Here is a 24,986-nt window from a genome sequence, read left to right as displayed (position 1 = left end):
CCTGTCGTGGACGGCTTAAAGCTGACTTTCAGGAGCCCATGGAGAATATCCTCTACAAAATCGGAAAACAACACATTCAAAGAATTAAATCTTTTTCCACAAATATTCAGCTTTTTAAAGTTGGCTAAGGACTGGGTCAGTGTGCTGATAACATCTTTCGCATGTATTTTCACATTGACTTCTCAAACCAGCACCTGATAGCAGGCTGGCAAATTAAGAGGACTGAGAGAGAGTCCCATTCGCCTGATCCAGTGGGCAAATCAGCCCACCTCAGGCTGCTGAACCCACAATAAGGTTGACTTGTGTAGTGGATGAGAGTTCAGCAAAGGGAATGTGGTTGTTATAAAAGAAGAGGATTGTCAGAGGGGTCCGGTCGGTTTTTCTTCACATGTTAGGCTAGCAGGCTTACCTCGAGCTGCTGAAGTCTCAGTAACGTTGACCTGCAAAGTGGATGAGAGTTCACTAAAAGAGAATGTTATAAAATATCCATCAGGACAAGAGGATCCACAAAAGGGTCCAGTTCATCCTTACATTAACATGGTGGCCAAGTCAGCTCACCTCTGGCTGCTGGACTCACAATAATGTTGACTTGTGAAGGGGATGAGAGCTCAGCAAAGGGAAGTTTTATGGTGTGGCTGTTTAAAAAGAAGAGGATTAACAGAGGGGTCCCATAAGTTTTTCTTAACATGGTGTAGTGTGCTTGCCTCGGGAAGTTGTTCTTGCAATTATGTTGACTTGTAAAGTGGATGAGAGTTCAGCAAAGGGACATTTTGTAATCTGCCTGTTATTAAAGATGAGGATTTACAGAGGGGCCCAGTAGGTTTTACTTACCATGTTGGACTAGTAGGCTTACGTCAGGTGGATGACGTCTCAGAAATGTTGACCTGCAAAGTGGATGAGAGGTCACTGAAGGAAAATGTTATAAAATGGCCGTCAGAACAAGAGGATCCACAAAGGGGACCGGTTCATCTTTTCATTAACATGGTGGCCATGTCAGCTCACCTCAGGCTGCTGAACTCACAATAAAGTTAACTTGTGAAGTGGATGAGAGCTCAGCAAAGGGAAATGTTATGAAATGGCTCTCAAAGCAAGAGGATTCACAAAGGGGTCCAGTTCAACTTTTTCTTATTATGGTAGGCAAGTCTGCTCACCTCAGGTGGCAAAACTCACAATAATGCTGACTTGCAAAATGGATGAGCATTCATTAAAGGAAAATTTTTCAAGTTGTGAACTTTTTGTCCCCAGCATCTCCTCCATTACATTCATTAACTCTAACAGATTAGCGATTAGCCACCACCCTCCCCCTGTGTGCACAAACCGTGGTAAAAACGTCAAAATGTGCAGTAAAGCACGTTGGCGCCCAAGATCTGTGGGACTCTTTCATAGTTTAAGGAGCCGGGATGTCACGTCTGCATGACATGGGGACCACAGAGTCCCCGATCTCCAAAGAATCAGAAGACTCCAAAGTGATGATCAATAATGCGGCTGACATCTGCGTCATTTTATGTTACTTCGTCGTGGTCATTTCTGTGGGACTGTGGGTGAGTATGTCCCTCTGTCTTTTTATTTTTTGTTAGACTTAGTAAATTCTGCTGGGCATTACTCATTTATGACCTCATTTACATTCGTTGGCATTTAATGCGGACCGGTCAGTGGAGGGTAGGATTATGGAGGAGGATTTGGTTCATCTGCGGTGGGTTGGCACCCTGCCCAGGATTGGTTCCTGCCTTGTGCTCTGTGTTGGCTGGGATTGGCTCCAGCAGACCCCCGTGACCCTGTAGTTGGGATTCAGCAGGTTGGAGAACGGATGGATGGATGGATTTGGTTCATGTCCTGAACTACAGTCTCATTACTGGAAGGTGGTGGAACTGCCACTGCGTCATCAACATAGAGCTGATGTGGATCATGGAGCTGGCCAGTGGATACAAATGCATGGTTAGATACGGAGTCCAGTAAAATCCTTCTGGTCTAAAAGTTGTTGAGGTGGAAATGAATAGGAAAACAGCAAGGCCCACTAAGGCTTCATAGTGTTATGCCAGGGTGATACAAAGGCTACCGTGGGGGTAGATATCTGTTATGAAGTCATCTAAAATTTGGTTGCTCATCTTGGATGTTTTTGATTTAGTAGATTTGGATCATTTATTGATCAAAAGCTGTGCTGGATTTGGGAGACGAGGGAATGATTTTCACCAGACAGGACATGAGAGCAGGACTTAGTTTGGATTGGAAGTTCTTTTTGTCTTAGTACATTAGAACTGGACTTTTATCAGACAGCTAGTTTGTCCCTAAAGGTGAGATCACAGCTTATGTTTCATCAAACAGGGTAAGATCCCGTTTGGATCGTACACACTACTGGTCTTGATAGACTTGTGGTCAGATTAGATTCTGTTGAGACACTGGGTACAAAAACAAAGGGAAGCACAATACAGTGACAGTCTCATGGGGTCTCACTAAGCAAGGGTTTAAACTTGATTTCCATCATAGTATGACTGGTCCACTTTCTACTTCGTTTAGTCACCTACTTCAACTTTTTCTCGAACGTCCGTCTTCTCCCCATCTCACTAGTCCAGTCTTCACTAAAAACAGCAGCGTACCAGGCTTCTGGATAGAGCAGCCATTGGCCCAAAGGGACTTTTTTTTTGCCCAGGCCAGGGACGGCTTCTAGCAGATGACTATAGATGACCTATGGGCTGAGGAATGGCTGTGGGTACCCCTGAAATGCTGAACCCCAGGCCAAACTACTCCCAGGACACTCGGCTATTAAAGTGGGGTAGTGAGCTGGAGGGGCTCCTGATCAACTTTCTGTCACCTTCCCAAGACCCCTCTTCCCATCATCTATCTATCTATCTATCTATCTATCTATCTATCTATCTATCTATCTATCTATCTATCCCTACCTACTATATCATATTCTATCTATCTATCTATCTATCTATCTATCTATCTATCTATCTATCTATCTATCTATCTAATCCTACCTACTATATCAAATTCTATCTATCTATCTATCTATCTATCTATCTATCTATCTATCTATTATATAGCGCCTTTCATCTATCTATCTATCTATCTATCTATCTATCTATCTATCTATCTATCTATCTATCTATCTATCTATCTATCTATCTAATCCTACCTACTATATCAAATTCTATCTATCTATCTATCTATCTATCTATCTATCTATCTATCTATCTATCTATCTATCTATCTATCTATCAATTATATAGTGACTTTCATTATCTATCGATCTATCTATCTATCTATCAATTATATAGTGACTTTCATTATCTATCTATCTATCTATCTATCTATCTATCTATCTATCTATCTGTGCTAGCCAGAGAAATTGCGCCCCCTAGGTGTCCTGTGTGCCCAGCCTCCTTTATTTAATTGAATTTTGTATTTCTGTAAATGTCATCATAATTAACTTTAGGAAGTAGCCCAAATGAAATGTGACATATGAAATTAAAATGTCACCGACCTGGAGTTGGTTGCCATGGTAGCGTGGAGGTGTGTCTTGGGTTCGAGTCTTCGAGTCTGTCCGTATCTCCAGGTTCTCATTGTGTCTCTATGACTTTTTCCTCCAGGTCTGCTGGTTTTCCTACCGTATTTTTTCATGACACTTGTTTCATTGTGTGTGCCAGTGTGAACTATGACTGTCATCGCATACTCAGCTGGGTCCTGCTTTGCACCCAAAACTGGAAGGACAGGCTGCAGATCCAGGGACTGGAAGCTGGCCTTAGCTGGTGTAAGAACTGACAGATGGTTGCCCTCCAGTCTCTGTCACTCCTTGTCGAGACCCTGGCGACTTTACTTTTCAAGGTTTCAAATTTAGATAAACTGAATGGAGTGATAACCCTTAGGACTGAAAGGTGCAGGTGACCACACCCATGAAAAGGTGACCTCATTGCAAGCTGGCGTGGGAGCAAACTGCAATGTCCAGGCCAAGCAGAGAACGCTGACTTTGTGGCCCCCTGTAGTTAATAACTGTCAGTTCGCTCCCTTTGAATTATTAAGCAGGTTATTTCTGGATCTTCTCTTTTTGACTTTCACCAGTGGGGCCAAGTAAGCCATTACCATCCAGTCTGTCGGGCTTTTAATGTGCTGGCAGGATGGCCTCTAAGGCGCCCGCCACCAGCCCCCACCAACCCACCGACCACCACTTAGCCGCAACTCCATCCTACAGCACTGATTGTGACACTCAGGAGGAGGAAAAGAGACGGTGCCAGCGGTGGAATTAATCATTAGAGGAAAACAAGAACAGAAACATGTTGTCTGATCCTTAATGAAGTGTAAAAGATACACAAATCATCACTTTAGGGGTCAAAGGCTTCTCAGCGTGTGTGTGTGTGTGTGTGTGTGTGTAGTGAGGCATGGCTCCTGGAGGGGGGTGATGGCTGGAGGTGTCCAAAGGTGTCTGGCTATCTGTGTGCCTCCATCTTACGTGTCTGGACTTTGGCGCCCGTCTGACTGTGTGTAATGCGGGGCTCTGGATCTCTGTTTGGGGGTCTCCATTTATTGTACGTCTGTGTTGTTACCCCTCTAAGCCCTCGGGTATGACTCTGACTTGACTTTATGGGTGTGTTTGTGTGTGTTTGGCTATCTGTGGTGGTGGTCTTCTCGTCCCGTCTTTGAAGATGGCCTTATCACACCACGCTGTCACTGCAGGAGACTCTTCATTTTGGGGTGTGCGCCTCTCTCAGCGTTTGTGTGTGTGTAGGACTATGAAGAAGTGAAATGGTGAGATTTTGTCAACCCGTCTTTGTCAAGTCAAGTCAAGTAGATTTCCTTGTCATTTCAACCACATGCAGTTAGAGTTAGGGTGCCCCGGGACCACAAGAGAGGACATCAGAACAATCTGGACGAGTGCAGGCCATTCAGCCCAACAAAGCTGGCCAGTCCCGCCCACCCAGTTCTTCTAAAGAAACATCAAGTCGGGTTTTGAAAGTCCCTAAAGTCCTCGTGTCTGCCACACTACTCGGTCGCTTATTTCAAGTGTCTCTCGTTCTTTGTGTAAAGAAAAACTTCCTAATGTTTGTGCGAAATTTCCCCTTAACAAGCTTTTGTGTCCTCGTGTTCATGATGAACTCATTTTAAAATCACCGTCTCGATCTCCTCTTGAGGAAAAGAGACATGTCGCCGTACCTCCACACGACAGACCACCTGGATTGGGACCCGAGTGCCGTGGGTGACACCTCAGCACCCCACTGGAACAATGGGAGGCTTTTTTTTTTTTTATGGTGGCACTCAAGTTTTCGGACCTGCTTGCAGGGCTGGGTGACGATTAACGTCATACCCGGGATGGAGCAATCGCAGGTTCGGGACCTGGCTCGAGGGCCCAGCGGAGTAGAGTCACTTCTGGCATTTTACGGGATTCGAACTTGCAAATCTGGCAAACGTAGATCCCAAGCCTCAGAGCCATTACATAGAACACAAGCTTACAAAAAAACATCTACTCGCGTTGAAGTTCTCCCACGGATAAGTCGGGACTTGATGTTATCGTATAATCACTGGTATTTTATAATGTCGATAGTATAAGTCGACCTTGAAAAACTCCCGCTATTGGTCCACGAGATTACGATACGCTAACGCCCTCCCACCTGAGAGAGTCACCACGGAGCACACGCCCCTTTGTTTTCTATGTGGGTGTGGCCATGCGCTGTATCAGCGTGTGCTCCTAACCTCTCTCTCTCTCTCTATTGTGCCTACGTCACCACATGGTGATACCCGAACTATTCTGAAGCGACGTTTGCACTGATTTGTGTGTTTTGTATCCCACACACTTATACACCTTTTTCGTAAGAGCATCCCTTATCTACAATGGAGCGTGCGATTAGAAGAAAATATGAAGCTGCGAAATTAAAAGTCGTTGAAGTGGCGAAAGAAATTTGTAACTGCGCTGCTGCATGCAGCAAAATTCGATGTGGCTGAGAAACTGACGCGATATCGGAGGAGGCAAGAAGATGTAATATATATATACTGTATATATAAAATATATATAAAATTAAGTGTTTTATGATCGATGTTTCGGGTTTCAAGACCCATCTTATAAGCGAGTATATACGACGCATAAAGCGCATGTGGAAACATCACAAGATGGTGCAAAGGCACACAGCGCAGCAACGACCAAGTGGTGTCTAAAAGTGTAAAACGGTAGCAGGTTGTGCCAAAATGTCACAATATCCTAGCAGAAAGAACAGATGTGAACATGACAATGGAAGAATAAAGAAGGTAGCAGTATAAACTACTCTGTCCATACAGTATAGAAAATCCTAAGCCTAAAAGTGCAACGATTTTATGTGACGTTTCTTTCTCATGCTTTAAATCGGGCTTATTTTAAAACCTACATATATACGTTTGGTATCATTTCTTTTCAGAATTTATCGAAGTTTAATGTGATGTTGTTAGATTTTCTGATTTTTGTAAACTAAAATATCAAGAACTCACATCCCGCAAGATGAGACTTTGTGCCAAAAGATTTAACCACGCTCAGGGCCGGAAGTAAAAGACAAAGAGTAGGACAGCTGCTGTAGAGGCTTTTAAATGTTTGAAACGCCACGAGAAATGCAGATCACACCACAGGGCAGCAGCTGATCAAACAAAGAGGAGGTAAATAGAAAAATTGGATTTGTTTCCCATTGTATCGCCATTTAAGAGGAGGTTTCGGAGGAGCGACCGCGTCTCCTTGAGGTGCGTTCAGCCCCCTTCTTCACAACATGAGCGGCAGAGACGCGGGTGCAGGCCCAGGGGGTTGGCGAGCAAAGCGAGCAGAGGGTGAACCCCCAGTCTTATATATAAACATCTACGTGTGGAAGTCTGTCTGTCTGTCCGTCCCAGAAGGTCGAGGCTACAGTTGGCTCTGTCGCCAAAGTGAGACTGCCTAGAAATGAGAAACTGGCTTAGCCGCTAATACACAAGTGAGGCAAACAGATCGGCAAGATGAATCCTCCTTGGAGAGAGACGCCCAGAGGAGTTCCTGTCAATTACCTGACATCTCTACATTTCCGTTTATTTTCTGATGATTTCAATAGTTTCTAGGACGCCGGGCTGCTTACACAGCTAGTACTAAATAAATACAAATATAAAGACACGAGCTCAGCCGAGTGAGAAGGTGTGTGTGTTTTATCGGTGCAATCCCTGAGTGTTTAAGAGTCTGAGCGAAGAAGCTTTGCCACATTCTTGTAGTGAAGGCCCGAATGCTTTGGTGCCTTTTTCCAGACGGCGGGAGGGTGAATAGTCGTAGTGAGGGTCCATCGGGTCCTCCGCTGTGCTGGCGGCTCTGCGGATGCAGCGTGTGGTGTGCATGTCGGTGATGGAGGGTAGAGAGAGACACTCCGATGATCTTCTCAGCTCTCCGCTCTGTCGGCTGCAGGTTCTTGCAATCCGTGACGGTGCAACTCCCAAACCAGACAGTGGGATGTTCGGGATACTCTCAGTGGTCCCTCTGTAGGAGATGATGAGGATTGGTGGTGGGAGATGAATCTTCCTCGGCTTTCACAGTAAGTAGAGATGCTGCTGGGCTTTCATGGCTACAGAGCTGGTGTTGAGGGACCAAGTACGGTTCTGCAATCTGGTGCTCTCGATGATCTCCTCCCTTGAGCCGTCGATATGCAGAAGAGAACGGACGCGTGTAGTTCTTCTGAGGTCAACATCTGTCTCCTTTGCTCTGTCTACGTTCAGAGACAGGTGGTTGGCTTTGTACCTCCCCTCGGTATGCTGATGAGGCCCACCACAGTCGTGCCGTCAGTAAACTGGATGATGCGGTTCGAGCTGTGCATCAGTAAAGTGAACAGCAGTGGACTGAGCACCCAGCCCCGTGGAGCAGCCGGGCTCAGTGTGGTGCTGCTTCCATTGGTCTCTCAGTCAGGAAATCTGGGGTCCAATTGCCGAGGGAGATCTTCAAGCCCACCTTGCTTAGCTTTCCAGTCGGGTGCTGAGGAACGGGCGTGTTAAACGCTGCACCAAAGTCTATGAACCGCAGAGGCACTTCAGTGTGCGTGTGGGTGGGTGGCTGCCGACTTCATTTGTGTCCCACTGGCGAATCCGCCAAGTTGTGTGGGCTCCTGCATTACTGTCACTGACCTCCGTGTTTCTGTGCGAGTTACTGTGGGATGTTCTGCGCGTTTCATTCTTTGGATGAAAATTTGAGGTTTTGTGATTTGGGAGGTTCGTGTTTGTTGACGCCTGTTGGCTTCATTTTCGTCGGATTCGTGAGTCTGAAGTTCTGGGGCTTTGTGGACCTCGCTCTTTCTGTTTGTGGCATCTCTGTGTGTCAAGGGACCACCATGCCAAGTGGTACCCGACACTCAGTTGTTAACTTGACCCCCTAGGAATGGCAGACACAAGAAAAGGGGCTCAAGCTGTCGAAAAGTGCTAAGCGTGTATTTATTATAACAGAAAAGTGTGCAAGGTGCTCTACATTTTCAATAAAAAGACTTTGAAAGCAGTGCATAAAAAGGAAATACCATCCACCTTAATAAATGTACAAGTGTCAGTGAGTCTGTCGGTGTGTCTGTCCAGTTGCTATGACTCTGTCATTCCAACAGATGGCATTTCACAAACATTTCTAATAATAAAATGCATCACATTTGTCATTCCAACAGACGGTACATCAGAAACATTTCTAGCAATAAAAGGCATTGCATTCCCCATTTTCACAGATGGTGCATCACATTTTTATTAATAAAATGCATTGCATTTGTCATTCCAACAGTTGGCGCATCACAAAAATGAATACTGCTTTTACGAATTCCATACCAAATGGCATATGACACACTGCATGCTGCCCAGAAAACATCAATCTTGTGATCTATGCTGGCATTTTGGAAGAATGAAGTGGGTAGGACTGGTGAGGTTTGTTGGGCCGAATGGTGGCCAGTTTTCGTCTAAATCGTTCCAATATTTTAATGTTCTAACTGCTATCAGAGCTCTCTGGCGGCCTCATTTACAAAACTAGAATTTGAAAATATGCGTATGCCAAAAAAGAAAAGAAAAATTAAATTAAAAAAAAACGGGAAACTGTGTGCACCTCCTAAAAAATTAATAATCAAATTCAATAAACATTCAATTCATTTAATAAAATTTGCCATACGCAAGTTTCAACGCAGTTTACCTGTTTAAATCACAAGTGGCTTGTAAATAGGAATACGTGAACAAGCCCTGATGCTAATTAATCTCGACGTTCCAGACGTTCATTGGCTGGCTGGGCAGCCTTCCTTCAGACGCGTCGAGACCCCGCCCCCTGAATTCAAGAGCATCCATGCCTGCGCTCCACAACTGAGTGCACAAGATCAAGGACGGCATTATAGCGCCTCTCCTCTGTGTTCTGGGGGTCCGGAAAAGACATAAGGTGCCAGCGTCTGAGCGGGTGGCCGCTATTACCTGGCAGCACATGTAATGACATAATTACTAATAGTACAGAACATATGAAAAGCGGAGGTTTTAATGCGAGTTTGCCTCAAAGGAAAAGAATCGCGTGTTTACCGACGCCACGGAGGCGTGATGCTTGTCAGCCTCATCATGGCATCACATGCAGTATAACATCACGTATGGTCAACTGAAATACAGTCTGTGCATCACCTGTTAGGTGTAATATGTCTGTCACGTTAACACACATATAAGAATGGCTGGGCGATTTATGTCATAAGGTTATAATAATGGATGCGAGTCGTCATTTAACGGGTTTTGATCGAAGGTGTCGCAATTTCCCAGTTTCGGTGTACACGTGAGTCAGGATTGCCATAAATATTCACGCATTCCTCCGTCCAATTTTTATAAATCCCGACGTTTGCATAAGAAGCTGCGCGCGCACATTTCGAGCCTTATAACGCTTTACAAACGAGGGTCCCAGCTCGTTCAGAATGCGGCTTCGCGATGAGCGTTCTCTGTTCCTCGTTTCACTTCTCCTACTTCTCTGCTTGGGTCACTTCACTGGTTTCCAGTTGAAAACTCTTGACGTACGATTCTCTGAATGGTTCTGCCCCTCAACATCTCCAGCCATTGGTCCCTTCAAGAAGTCTCCCTGCCTGTCCTGCCAAGACTGGACGACGCTTTTCCATTTTTTTTTTTTTTTGCCTGTGGAATGATCGCCTTTTGGCTTTTCGAACTACACCCAATTTCTTCCCTTGTCGGGGTCTTTTGAAAACGCTTCACCTTTTCATGAAAGATTTTGGAAATGCTTAGTGTCTCCTCCCGCTGCACGAAGAGTTTAGGACGCTGATTGTTGTCTGTCTAGTTGCAGGTAGTACGACCCCCTATTGTTCGTTTGACTTTGTTCTCTGCTGCTTTTCATACTTGTAGGCCTACCTTCTAATCATTCTTCTATGTATTATAACTTGGTTTGTAAGTCGCCTTGGATAAAGACACCTGCTAAATAAGGAAATAAACAAATCGATAATAACCGTTGCTATCCCGTGCACGTATTTTTTTTTTCTTTGCCAGCAGGGGGCGCAAACTCCCTGCAAATGAACTTCAGCCACCCTAAAACCGGCACAACGTAAAGGCTACAGGAGTATCCAGACATGAGAGGTGACATACGGCGAGCTGTTATAGCGCCTTTCCCTTCCACATTCAGACAACTGAAGGGAACCTTAATACGGCTTGATTTTTACCTCGTGGCATTATAGCGCCATTCAACAGGTGCAGGCTCCGAGCACACTGACAACTTCACAGATGCAGAGCTGGCCAGTCCGTCAGGCGACACAGGCGTCGTCATCTGAGGGGTTAAGGGGCCCACGCTCCGGACACTAACGGGGACCCCCATTCGCCCAAACTAAAAGGTCGTCGGTGATACTGTTATTGATTACCGTTTATGAAAGCAAAACTGCGCACGCTCCGTACACCAAGGGGCACCGGGTGGTCTTTAAAGTCCTCTGAAGTTCCATAGAGGAGAAAGTGACAGTCGAAGCCCACATGGAACCATAGGTGGGGGAGACTGGAGCGAACGCCTGTGAACTGACCTAAACGGCGCCCCTCAGTGCCATTCAGTCGTATATCAGCTGGTGAACCCCCACGTGTCAGGGGTGCGCGCCCACCTTACCATACCTAATTTCCAACCTTTGTTGTCTACTGGGTTGACCGGCACTGGCAAGGAAATGTAATAATAATGCAGGAAGACTTGACAGTTCAACGATTAATTAATGGAGACAAAGCGCTGGGTCCCATTTGTGTTACTCAGTTTCCGTCTCCTTTGTTTCCTGTCTTTTTAAAGAAAACTTTAGATAATTAGCCATCTGTAAAGTTGGAATTTGTGCCCCTCTGTGCGGTGCCGGCTGAAGCCCATTTAGGGTGCTGGTGGGTGGTGGACTTCAATCCTCGTTGTCCAAAGCGGGTCATCAGTATGATTAGGCTTCGACAACCTGGGGTAGGTGGGGGTCTTGAGTGTGTGCCCCCTACAGTAGCACAAGCAGTGCCACTTTATGTATACATACATACATGTGAATGCGCCTTTTACTGGACAGAGAGTTCTGCATATACATCATCGAATCTCATGCAATAAATACATTGTATGGGGGTCCAGGAAGTCAAGAAGTCAAAGAAAGGTTGGGGTATCACTACATGAAACCCTTTAAATTGAAACAAAAAAATACATCCATCCATCATCCAACCCGCTATATCCTAACTACAGGGTCACGGGGGTCTGCTGGAGCCAATCCCAGCCAACACAAGGAGCAAGGCAGGAAACAAACCCCGGGCAGGGTGCCAGCCCACCGCAGGGCACACACACACCAAGCACACAGTAGGGACAATTTAGGACCACCAATGCACCTCATCTACATGTTTTTGGACTGTGGGAGGAAACCCACACAGACACGGGGAGAACATGCAAACTGCAAGCAGGGAGGACCCGGGAAGCGAACCCAGACGGGTCTCCTAACTGCAAGGCAGCAGTGCTACCCACTGTGCTACTGTGCCACCGTGCCACCCCCAAAAAAATACGGCTGAACAAAAATAACAACACGTGGCATTTAACACTCATATACACTTGTGGGAGCTCTGACCTCTGGCTGTGTCAGTTTGACATCTGATGCCAGCGTCCAGGAATGGGCTGGCTTTAAAGGGCTGAGACCAGTGGGGCGGAGTTTTCTTGGGGCAGTAGGGCGGAGTCTGTCGTTCTTGTTGGGTGTTTCCACTTATTTGCATAGGAGGAAGGAGAAGATAATGTCATCATCACTGCCCCCTCTCTACCCGAGGTGGAACTGCTCACCTTTTCAGAACCAAGATGGAGGTCCCTAGACGTGTATGCTAGAGAATAAATAAATAAATAAATAAATAAATATGTATGTGTGTGTATGTATATATTTGTGTGTGTGAGTGTGTACAGTATATAGTGTATTGTCAAGAATATATATATATATATATATACAGTATATAAGTATATATTTTTATATATTTCATTATTTTTATTTTGAAATATCATACTTTGTGCTTATTCTGCATTTCATTTTCCAGGTTAGTTTTCTAAATATTACAGCACAGGGCTTGGAAGTGCACTTAATAAGAATAATTGAGTCAATGATTGGTTGCCTTGTCTTTCAGTCAATGTGTCGGACCAATCGTGGCACAGTGGGCGGGTACTTCCTGGCAGGAAGGAGCATGATATGGTGGCCTGTGAGTATCCCACCCATCCTCTCCGGCGGACATGGCTTTACCAGATTATAACCACTGGCTGTCTCTTTGACAGGTGGGAGCCTCTCTGTTTGCCAGTAATATTGGAAGTGGGCACTTTGTGGGACTCGCTGGCACCGGAGCGGCCAATGGCATTGCGGTGGGAGGCTTCGAGTGGAATGTAAGTGAATCTGAAACCCTAAATGAACACTTCATTAGAGCCCTTCAACTTAAAATTCTCACTCAAGTAAGCCATATCCTGAGTGGGAGATAAATGAAAGTTTAGATTTCTATAAAAAGGTACAAATGCTAAACTCAATCCATTGTTTATTATGATGTGTCAGCTGTAGAGGGCGCCACTGAGCACCCTGAACCCGGAAAACAACCGGGAAGACCCAGATGAAGAAAGACGGATGGCGTCATTAGGCACAACCACGCAGGAGGTGAATCGTGAGCTGGGGGCTCAGGGCTGTAGAGATAACCCGTTGAACGTCTGACTCACTTGACCCGCTTTTTCTAAATGGCCCAGGCAGCCCTGTGGGGGGCTTCAATAACAGGCCCTTAAATGTCCCCAGTTACATGAGTGGGAAATGTTGAAACTGTCATTGCGAGTTCCCCATTGTCCTGACGTTTACTGCGTGTTCCCTTCTCTTCTTCCGTTATGGAATACTAATGTGAGGGATGCTGTTACCACCATGTCTTTGTTCGCCTTGGACCAGACCTTCGTTCCATGAGTTCCCCTCCACTTCACTTTACCCGTCTCTACTCTAGATTCACTCTCATTGTCATTTGGGTCCCCTGTGCTTCAATGTCTGGTTTTTCCTTCTTGCCTGCAGGCTTTGTTCATCGTGCTCCTTCTCGGTTGGGTGTTCGTGCCGGTCTACCTCACTGCTGGGGTAAGTGTTTCCCACCTATCTGCTGGGGGCTCAGGTAGACTAACACAAGGCTCGTTCCAAAGGCTCATTTGTGTTCTTCCTCCCCTCTCACTCACCTGTCTTAGGTGATCACCATGCCGCAGTACCTGAGGAAGCGTTTTGGTGGGAGCAGGATACGGCTGTACCTCTCCATCATCTCTTTGTTCCTCTACATTTTCACCAAGGTGTCTGTAAGTACTCAGCCCAGATGGGGGGCTTCTTGAACCCTAGAGATCAGGATGCTCCTTGCTTTCTAACCACCAACCACATCATCGTCTTGTCGTCTCTCATCCTGTCAGGTGGACATGTTCTCAGGCGCGGTGTTCATCCAGCAGGCCCTCGGCTGGAACATCTATGTGGCCGTCATTGCTCTCCTGTCCATCACCGCTCTCTACACAGTCACAGGTACACTGATGTCTTTGACGAGGTTTGTTCTGGAGAATTCTTCTTGGTGAAACTCTACTGAGCTGGGAAATCCCATTCAAAAGTCTTCTAGCAGTCTAAGAGTCTAACAGACCACCGGTGGAGGGTGAAGCCTGGTGATATGTAGACCCTCTTATGGCAAACCCAGCAAGAAAATTCCTGGCATCATCATCAGTGACCCCCTCCTCCTTGAAATTCTGAAGAGCCATCTCCCTCTGAAAGAGATTTTGTTATGAAGACAGTACAGAGGGGGCTACAGTATAGAGGGGGCTAAGTGTGGGTCAGACGTGCAGGTAGGAGACGGGACCCTTTACAGCAGACGTGGGCCCTCCTGGCTACCTGGGTGAGGCCTTCCTGTTCAAATTCAAGCACAATCAGCAAACTCCCTCATCGAGATCTCATTGGCGGCGCACAGTGAAGTACGGGGGACCCGAAACTAAAAGGCTTGCACTGCCACGGACCACTAATGCACTTTGGAGATTGGAAACCACAGGATAGCTGCTGGCTTTCTGCCCCTTTACATTAGGATGCCAGGGAGCCCCAGGTAGTCTGCAAACCCAGTTTCAGACAGGGGTCCACATCTGTCTAATTCTGCCACAAACCCCCGCTGGTTATTGTGGTGGCCTGCCCTGAGCCCCTCTGCTCCCATTTATAGTGGTCTCTCCTTTGCATTGTCCCGAGGAGGAAGACCACCCATGCAGTCAAGGGGCCCTGATCTCCTACACCATACAATGGACAGCCAGCCCCTAAACGTGAGAACAAGACCCGGGGTGTTGCTACAGTCTTGGACCCTAGTCCCCCGTCCAGCTCACTTCTATAGTGGTCCGCCCTTCTCAGTTTCTAGCCAGGATCCACATATCTTGTAAAGGGGTCTTGATTACCCAGAACCCCTGCTGCAGATTCAGGAGGACAAGCCACTGCCCCTTTACGATTGAGCCCCCATCTACAGGTGCAAGAAAGCCTAAAGTCAACTACCTCCCCCATTAATTATTAGGGGCCACCTTTGCAATGCCCACATTATGGGACCCCTTCTGGGTTTTGGGAAGGACTGACTACATGGTGGGGGGTGCCTGTCGTAGCTATCTATAAGAGCAAGCAGCCCCCCGGTAGCCTGCTTAACTAGCATTAATGAAGGGTCCTCATATACTGTGATAGGCCCCCAACCCTGCAACCCCCTGCTTGATATTGAGGAGGATATTTTATTTGGGGTTTAACCCCCCCTTTGCACCCCTTTATACAGCTTTGGGGCTAAGCCAGCCCCCCCCCCACCAGCCCCCAGCTCTCATCTATAAGGTAGTCTTTCCTTCCCAATAAGCAGCAGGGTCCTACATGATCAAGAGGCTGCAACTCCAGTCTGTACTTGTAGTTAACCCCTGGTGGTCTGTCTGAGCCCACGTTTATTGGAAAGGGGCCCCATCCCCTGTGACCATTGCTGAATATTGGAGTGGACAGACTATGTGAGACCCCCCAATCTGAAAGGGCGGGCAGCCCCCTGGTAGTCACTCTGTCCTGCACAATATCAATCAAGGCACCCTATATTCTGTAAAGGGGGTCCTGATTCATGAACCCCGCTTGGAATTGGGGTGGATGTGATGTTTGGAGTTTGATAAACACCTTTGAATGGGAACTGGGCACCAAGTGCAGATGTGGCCCTAAGACCCCAGCTCTGATTTATAACGACAGGCAGCCCTCAGGTGGTCTGTCCCTCCCAAAATCCTGCAGGGTCCTCCATGGGAGGTCAAAAAGCTGAAACTCTTTGGGGCAGACTGCCCTGGGGTTGTCCATCACTTTACATCTGAGGTCCCATCTATAGGTGCAGGTAAACCCCTGGTAGTCTCTGCTCTCCTCTTCAATATCAATCAGGGGCCCACATATAATATAAGGGGTCCCGCAACTCCTACAGAACGTTGGAGAGGACAGACTAGCTGAGGGGTTGCCTGTCCCTTTACAAATTAGCCACCATCAAGAGGACCAAACAACAACCCACTAGGTGGTCTCTTCTTCCCAGTGCCAGTCAGGGGTCCCCAGCTTTGTGACTCCTTCAGGATACAAGAGGGGACAGACTAGCTGTAGGGTTGCCTGTCCTTTTACATGTGAGTTCCCATCTGTAGGTACAAATAAATTCCCCACCCGCCCCCCCTCCGGTGGTCTCTTCATCCCAGTGCCAATCAGGGGTCCGCATATGCTGTAAAGGGCCCCCAACTCTGTGGCTTCTTCAGGATACAAGAGGAGACAGATGCTGAGGGTTGCCTGTCCCTTTAAAAATGATCCACCATCAAGATGACCAAACAACAACCCCCAGGTGGTCTCTTCATCCCAGTGCCAATCAGGTGCCCACATATACTGTAACGGGACCCCGACTCCTGCATCTCTCACTGACTGTCACAGACGGCACACTACCTTGAGGGTTTCTGCCACATACAAATGCAAAGAGCCAAGTTACCCCCAGGCAGCCTGTCCTCCTCTTTACCCAGCAAGGGGGTCACATTTACTTTAAAGAGACCACTTTGCTGCCAGCATTTGTGGTCCCAATAATCGATTCTCCTTCTAAAGGAGGATCATGCCATCCTTGTGTCGCTGGTTCTTGCGATGCCCACAAGTGACCTAACCTCAGTGCTGTCGCTCCTTTACCCAGGTGGCCTTGCAGCCCTCATGTACACCGACACCGTCCAGACGCTGGTCATGATCGCTGGAGCTTTTGTGCTTATGGGATTCTGTAAGTAGAGGGCAACACGGGGGGCACCTTGTTTCCCCCTCATCACTGCTCTGATTCACCTTCCCTTTACATTTGCGCAGCATTCTATGAAGTCGGTGGGTACAGCGGCCTCTTCGACATGTACATGCAAGCCACACCGAGCCTCATCGAGTCCCCACGGCCCGAGGAGTACAACATCTCCACTCAGTGCTACACCCCCCGTCCCGACGCCTACAACATTCTGAGGAGTCCCATCACGGGGGACCTGCCCTGGCCGGGCGTCATCTTTGGCATTGCCGTTGTCGGCTGCTGGTACTGGTGCAGTGATCAGGTAACCCAAGGACCCTTCATAGACGAGACAAATTGGCCCAAGTCTGTGCCCTTTTCCCTAATGCCAGGCGTTTCCATGCAGGTCATTGTTCAACGCTGTCTGGCTGCCAAGAACCTCACACACGTCAAGGCTGGCTGCATCCTGTGCGGGTATCTCAAACTGCTTCCGATGTTCCTGATGGTGTTCCCTGGAATGATCAGCCGGGTCCTGTATCCTGGTGAGAGCAGCATAGAGGAGGAGAACCGAAGACTCGTGAAGGACAGGCTTACTAACCATCTCTCAGTCGCTTTCTTTCTGCAGATGAAGTGGCTTGTGTTGTGCCCGAAAAGTGCGAGGAAATCTGTGGCACAAAAGTGGGCTGTTCCAACATCGCCTACCCTAAGCTGGTGGTCACCCTCATGCCAGATGGTAAGATGCATGTCCACCTGTTGGGTGGAGAGAGGCCTGAAGTGGGAGGGGGTCCACATTCTGACAATCAGGTCATCTTGAACACTAACATGGCATCTTACAGGGTCCTAATTGTAGTGGCAACCTACAGTCTCAGCCATTAGACCATACACTTTGAAACACAATGCCAACCTTCCACCTCCAAAAGGGTTCAAACCAGTTAGCCCATCTCAGGTTTGGACACCACCACTGAGCCTCTGCACACATTCAAACTCTATGGGATCTCAAGGGCCAGAAACTGCCACCATACAGCCCAGGGAGCAAAGACCTAAAACTATGCCCTCCTATTTCTCTTCTGTATTACGGACCTTGCAGTGCTTCCAATGGCCAGACAGTCATGATAGAGTGATGAGCTGTTCACTCGTTTAAACCTTATCTTCTCAGACCGCAAGACCGTCAAAGTCATTTTGTCTGGTCCACTGCAGGCCTTCGAGGGATGATGCTGGCCGTGATGCTGGCCGCCCTGATGAGTTCATTGGCCTCCATCTTCAACAGCAGCAGTACTCTCTTCACTATGGATATTTGGACCAAGATTCGCCCTCAGGCCCGGGACCGTGAGCTTATGATTGTGGGGAGGTGAGTGAAGATGGCACTGTGATCCAGATGTCTCCTGTTACACCCAATGTCTGGTGATGGAGTCCCACTGCCTCATGATCTTCTCCAGCTCCTTTATGTGTCCGCAGGGTCTGGGTTTTGTGCATTGTAGCCGTGAGTATCGCCTGGATTCCTGTGGTTCAGGCAGCTCAGAGCGGGCAGCTCTTTGACTACATCCAGTCCGTCACCAGCTACCTCGCGCCACCCATAGCCTCTGTCTTCCTCCTGGCAGTCTTTGTGAAGAGGGTGAATGAGCCAGTGAGTAGGGTCATCCTGAATGTTCTCTTGTCCTGTGCCGCAGTTTACATACTGTCACTCTCTAAGTGCCTTTGATGCTCCGCCCCTTTCATGCAGGGTGCATTCTGGGGGCTGATTGGCGGGCTGCTCATTGGACTGGCCCGGATGATTCCAGAGTTCACCTATGGGACAGGGAGCTGTCTTTTCCCATCTGCTTGCCCCAGCATTATCTGTGGTGTCCACTATCTGTATTTTGCCATCATCCTCTTCTTTATAACTGCTGTCTTTGTGCTCATCATTAGTTTCTGCACACCGGAGATTGAAGAGAGACACGTGAGTAGGTCCAAAATGAGCATTTACAAACAGAGAGGTAGGACACTATATAATAGAAACAGAAATTAATTGTACTGTTGTTCGGAGGACCATAGATAGATAGATAGATAGATAGATAGATAGATAGATAGATAGATAGATAGACAGACGCTATCTAATAAAAAGAGAGAAATTAATTACAGTGTAGTTGGCAGGATTAGACAGACATAAAAAATGTAGATAGATAAAGCACTATATAAGAGAAAGTTAGAAATTAATTTTAGTGTATTTGGCAGCATTAGATAGGTTTATACATAGATAGATACGGCTATGGCAAGCCAAATTAACATTTAGAGATATCTCAAAATGAATTTTGGATATCTTAAAATGTAATTTACTTTTTAAGATATCTGAAACTCGCTTTGAGATATCTTAAAACAATTTCCTTTACATTTTAAGATATCTGCAATACATTTTGAGATATCTCAAATGTATTTCAAGATATCTCAAATACAGTTTCAGATATCTCAAAATAATTGTGTCTGCATTTCAAGATATCTCAAATGAATTTTCAGATATCTTAAATTGACCTTTCATGCATTTTAAGATATCTTAAATGCATTTCAAGATATCTCAAAATCATTTCCTGTAAAATTGCCTATTATTTCAATGGGACTACTTGTTTATTATAAGATATCTTAAATTGTATTGTAGATATCTGAAAATGCTATTGAGATATCTTGAAATAATTGAGTGTCCTTTTAAAGATATCTTAAAATGCATTTTAGATATCTTGAAATACATTGTTAGATATCTGAAATGGAGCAGAGACCCATTTTAAGATATCATGAAATTAATTTTAGATATCTAAAAATGTATTTCAGATATCTGAAAAAAAATGAATTTCAAGATATCTTGAATGCTTTTTAAGATATCTAAATTATATTTCGAGATATCTCAAAATAACTTCCTTCTCATTTTAAGATATCCCAAATTCATTTTGGGATATCTCGAAATAGACAGGAAGTCCCATTGAAAGAATAGGAAATGTTACAGGAAGTGATTTTGAGATATCTCAAAATGTATTTGCGATATCTCAAAATGCACAGGAACGTATTTCAAGATATCTCGAATTGCATTAAAGATATCTTAAAATGCATTTCAGATATTTCAAAATCTACAGCATATCATTTCAAGATATCTTGAAATCTATTTAAGATATCATAAAGTGCTTTTTAGATATCTTAAAATAGATGCATTTTTAGATATCTGTAAGTCAATTTGAGATATCTAAAATGCATTTCCAGATATCTTAAAATCCATTTTGAGATATCTCTAAATGTTAATTTGGCTTGCCATATACGGCACTATGCAAAAAGATAGAAATTCATTGTAGTAGTTGAGAGAATTATATAATAGAAAGAAAGAAATTAATTTAGTGTAGTTGGCAGGATTATATATAGAGATGTATAGGACAATATATAATATAAATACAGTTTAGTGTAGTTGGCAGGATAATATAAACTGATATATTATAGATAAGGCAATATATAATAGAAAGGTATAAATTAATTGTAGCATAGTTGGCAGGATTGGATAGATAGATAGATAGATAGATAGATAGATAGATAGATAGATAGATAGATAGATAGATAGACATTTTAGTGTTGTTGGCAGAATTACATAGATTTATATACAGATAAATATGGCACTATGTAATGGAGGGATATAGATTAATTATAGTGTAGTTGGCAGGATAAGACATATAGATGTATAGGACGATATATAATATAAATACATTTTAGTGTAGTTGGCAGGATCATATAAGCTGATATATAATAGATAAGACAATATATAATAGAAATGTATAAAGGTATAAATTAATTGTAGCGTAGTTGGTAGGATTAGATAGATAAGTATAGCTAAATATAGCATTTTGTAATGGAAGGATATAGATTAATTGTAGTGTAGTTGATAGATAGATAGATAGATAGATAGATAGATAGATAGATAGATAGATAGATAGATAGATAGATAGATAGATAGATAGATAGATAGAAATACATTTTAGTGTAGTTGGCAGGATATCATAAATGGATTTATAATAGATAAGTCACTAAATAATACAAAGATAGAAATTAATTATAGTGTAGTTGGCAAGATTAGATAGGTTTAAAGGGTAAGGACCTATGTAATAGAACTATGGAAATCAATTTTAGTATATTTGACAGAGTTAGACAGATTTACATATGTGAAAGATGCTATATTATAGATAGATAGATAGATAGATAGATAGATAGATAGATAGATAGATAGATAGATAGATATGAAAGGCACTATATGAAATGAAAGTAGATACCAGTGTGAGTTGTTTTCACGTTTGGTTCTCAGCTCCACCGCCTAGTCTTCAGTCTGAGGAACAGCAAAGAGCCGCGAGATGATTTAGATGCCGAGGAAGAGGAGCACATGAGGAAAGCTCGCAGAGAAGCAGCAGAGAATGGCACTGTGAGAAACCAGATGGAGTTGGAAGGTATCTGCCTCCACAGCTTTCCTTCTAATATTTAACCTTCCTAGATCTGCGCTTGCCCTCTTCCACTTTCGTTTCATCCCCAGTACATCAATGCTTGCTCAAGCCAGTTTTGAAAGACACTCATATGGAGATCAAAGGGGAACGTTACAGAATGTGGCCAGTGTTACTTCACAGAGATTGAGATGGTGAAGAGATACCTGGCTCAGGTTTTGTAAGGTTTCGCATATTCCATCATGTTGCCCCCTTTGATGAAGGATCCACCTCTGCCGTTGACTCACCCTGGTCCAGTTCAGTTGCCCACCGTTTAGTGACGGTAGGTCTATGGTTTTGAGACAGCAGATTAAAAGAGTGGTGAATCCAGGATGATCAGGAGAAATGACTGGATGGCTTTTGCTTGATCACGGTGAGCTTTTAGTCCTGATGCTGCTTGTTGAATGTGGTCAGTTAGACTGGAGATGCTGGATGAGACATCGGGAATTTCTGTGCACAGTCGCTCTCCTTTCGGTGCTCTCGTGTTTTTCTTTTACCCCACTTCTGGTACCACAAACATTGCTTATCTATTTACTGACCTTCTCTTTCAATTATCCTTTTATTCCTTTCCCACATCTTATTCTACCCATTCCTCAATCATCTGTACCTGCTGTCCCCACTTAAGACTATAAGGTTCCAGTCCTAGCCCTTGAAACATCAGACTCTTCTTCTGACTGGTCATCCGTTCATTTCCTGTGTTTTTTTCACCAAATCCTCACCATTCCCCATTTGTCCAGTATGAGTGTCTGTGAGTGTGGGTGCCCAGTGATGGACTGGTACCCCATCCTGGGTTGGTCCCTTCATTCTCCTCAGTTCCTTGGCTCACCATGACCATAAACGTAATAAGACAGATGGAATTTTTTCTCTTTCTCTCTTTCTTTTCTCCTTTGCTCTCTTCTCCATTTTTCCATGTATCCCTCTTTTCCTAATTTTCTCCTCCTCCTCATTCTGTTCCCCGATTTCATCTCTGCCCATTTTTATGTCCCACCTCTTTTTCCCATGTATCCCTACTTTGACACTTTTTCCTTCTTCACATTGCCTTTCTGTTCTCCTCCTCTCTCCATTTTCACGCCCCACCCTCCTTTCTTTCTCCCACTTTAGTCCCCCCACCCTCTCCGTAGTGACCCCCCTTTTTCTTGGTACGCAGAGACAAAGTCGTCATCGTCATCCCCACTGCGGCGCTGTTTCAGCTGGTTCTGCGGAGTCGACTCATCTCAAGCCCCCGAGCCTACGGAGGAGGAAATGGCTGCCGCATCAAAGCAGCTGACCGATATCAGCGAGGACCCCCTGTGGAAGAACATCGTCAATGCTAATGCGCTTGTTATGATGGCTGTGGCTGTTTTCCTCTGGGCTCACTATGCCTGAGAAGATGCTGGTACGCCTGTCCACTGGAGCGTGGAGTCCCTTTTAATGCTCCACCATGTGGGGGCGCCCATCATGGGTGTGAATGCAATGAAGCGTCGACCTCCACATTTAGAAAACCAGATGATTAGAGACTGGTGTCCTGGGGTCCACTCCAGCGAAGCTGTTGGAGAGTGTGTGTGGTGAAGCAATTGAAGTTTTGTTACATCGAGGACCTACTGAATTGAATAAAGAACCCGTGTCTGCTGTCAAGTCTATTTGGGAAGTCTAATTAAATTGGGAGAAGGGGCACTGAGGATTGATGTAATTATGATGATATTTTGTTACAAACCTTGAACTATAGGAGTCTGAACTCGTCACCAGGATGTCATCCATTCAGATGAACTGTTTGCAGTCCATAGAGTGAAGCCGGGCTAAACAAATATCTTCACACTGAGAAGATTCCAGTCTGGTTAGATTCTGGCGTAGTAGGAAGGATCAGGTCACGACTCATTCAAATATGGTCACATAGACAGCATGGAGGACACTGTAGCTTTGATTCTCTAATGCACTGTATGTTCACTTTCAGATACTGGTGGTCAACCTTAAATGGTGGTTGTGGTCTTTTATAGGGTCATTGTTGGTCTTAGGGGTTTACCTTATAGTTTCCATTACCGTCAGTATAATGCTGCCTACCAGAGGCCGCTGAAGATATTGCAGCTTTGACCATCTCTTTCTTTAAGGGGGCGATAGCTCTCTGTTTGGAATACGTTCTTTTGTAATTGCGGCGTTTTAAGTAACCGAAAACTATATACAGTGAACCCTCGTTTCTCACGGTTAATCCGTTCCAGACTCTACCGTGATAAATGAATTTTCGCAAAGTAGGATTCTTTATTTATAAATTGAATATTTTCGCAGTTAGAGTATAAAAAACCTGTTTACGACATTCTAAATACGTTTTTTTAACATTATTAGAGTCCTCTAGACATGAAATAACACCCTTTAGTCACCGTTACACTCGTATTACCCAATATATTAGACAAAATAAGAGAAAATAAGACATATTAGACGTTACAAATATATTATTACTAGGCGCACTCGCCTTTTAAGGCGACCGACTTTTATTCCTCAATTTTTGTGCGCTCCATGTGTACATCAGGCATGTAAGTGTATGGAATGAGAACATCAAAGTGCCCATTCATAACATCTCCCGAAAACCTACGTTTTTTTTTATCCCCTTGAGTGCCTGTCCAAAGTCGTACAACGTCAGCCCGAATCTGTACCGCTAAAGATGGAGTTTCATGCACTAAATAAGCTATAGATGAGAATAAGCAAGCGCCATCTCCCTGATATTTACTACGCGGTGAGACATTTGTACTCCATCAACATTAATTATTTCCAGAGACATCATTTTGTCTATTTTTCCAGCGCATCGCACACAAAAGCAAGGGGATGATGACAGCACCAGAACTCTGCTCACATCGCGTCACTTCGTACCTCAAGACACAAGTAGTAAGTCTGTAATAAGCGGAATACCGCTACGCTTTGCACTCACGGGACGGAAGGACAATCCCAAACGCTTTTCTATAGTAGATTATTGTACTGTACATTTAATTGCACACAAACACACAGTTCTTACACACAACCACTAACCTCAGTAGGAGAGTCTTCAGGTGGTGCAGTATCTTCAGAGGTGGTGCGTCGTTGTCTTCAGTGAAGGAGTACTAGGAGTAGGCAGTGGGTGTCTGGGTGTGCGGCTGAAGAACATCTTGATAGGCAGTTCCTGGCGCTGTCTTTTCATATGCGTGAGGAGGCTTTTGTAGGGTATTGCCATCTTTAATCATATCCAAGAGTTTCACCTTCTCCTGGATAGTAAGCATCTTCCTCCGGCGCTTAGTTTTATTGTCAGAAGGCTTAGAAAAAGCAGCACGTTTAGGAAGCCATCGTGGGGCTTAGATAAAAGTTCTCAGAAAGCGCATGCGTAGTGACGTAAGCGTGTATGAGAAAAAAATCGCGATAGAGTGAAGCCGCGAAAGTCGAAGCGTGATATAGCGAGGGATCACTGGAGATATGATATTAAAAGGTGATATCCCTCCCATAGTGATACGGCGGTAAAAATCACATAAGAGAAAATTGCTTAGCTTTCTTTACTGACGATTTACGCAGCATCACAGACGGGAAGCCATAGGAAGACAATACCAAGGTGGGATGTTGATCTATACAGTCTGCCATTTTTCGCCGCTGCGCTGGAAGGCTTTTCAGGACGGATGACGATATCACCCATTTGTCCGTCGGCTTCAAAGTGTTCGGCTGCTGTCTTTCTATTCTGTCTTCTCCACGTGCAGGTCCTTACTTAGGTAAACAGTCCATTTCCAAGCAAGGAAAGAAGATGTTGTGCTGACTGTTAACAGAGGACAGAATAGTGTCCACCTGTCTTTAGGCTGACTAGCCATCCCTCCAGCTGTCTTTGTCCATCTTGTCCTGTGCTTGGGCCAGCAATTCTAAATGCTGAGAGCCCCTGAG

General features: G+C 45.1%; 1 protein-coding gene across 2 annotated transcripts; it reads left to right on the top strand.

Moving 5' to 3' along the window:
• The first annotated feature begins 1,377 nt into the window (after positions 1-1,377).
• On the top strand, positions 1,378-22,733 carry slc5a2 (solute carrier family 5 member 2). 2 transcript variants are annotated; one of them, XM_039764990.1, is made up of 15 exons: positions 1,378-1,541; positions 12,541-12,612; positions 12,686-12,790; positions 13,446-13,505; positions 13,610-13,714; positions 13,823-13,928; positions 16,582-16,662; positions 16,743-16,972; positions 17,054-17,189; positions 17,273-17,380; positions 17,845-17,995; positions 18,103-18,271; positions 18,368-18,583; positions 20,954-21,092; positions 22,270-22,733. In XM_039764990.1, exons 1-15 carry the CDS (start codon positions 1,401-1,403, stop codon positions 22,485-22,487), a joined length of 2,037 nt encoding a protein of 678 aa, XP_039620924.1. In that variant the 5' UTR covers positions 1,378-1,400; the 3' UTR covers positions 22,488-22,733. The 2 variants fall into 2 exon arrangements, with proteins under 2 accessions (XP_039620924.1, XP_039620925.1); XM_039764991.1 differs by lacking the exon at positions 17,273-17,380.
• The last annotated feature ends 2,253 nt before the right edge of the window (positions 22,734-24,986 follow it).

This window comes from Polypterus senegalus, chromosome 10, assembly GCF_016835505.1.
Source record: "Polypterus senegalus isolate Bchr_013 chromosome 10, ASM1683550v1, whole genome shotgun sequence".
Lineage (NCBI taxonomy): Eukaryota > Metazoa > Chordata > Cladistia > Polypteriformes > Polypteridae > Polypterus > Polypterus senegalus.
This window is presented reverse-complemented; position numbering and strand designations above follow the sequence as displayed.

Coding starts and splice junctions, on each gene's coding strand:
- slc5a2 (XM_039764990.1), top strand. CDS start 1,401: ATGTCACGTCTGCATGACATGGGGACCACAGAGTCCCCGATCTCCAAA. Junction 16,663..16,742: donor TTTTGTGCTTATGGGATTCT/GTAAGTAGAGGG, acceptor ACATTTGCGCAG/CATTCTATGAAGTCGGTGGG. Junction 21,093..22,269: donor AAACCAGATGGAGTTGGAAG/GTATCTGCCTCC, acceptor CTTGGTACGCAG/AGACAAAGTCGTCATCGTCA.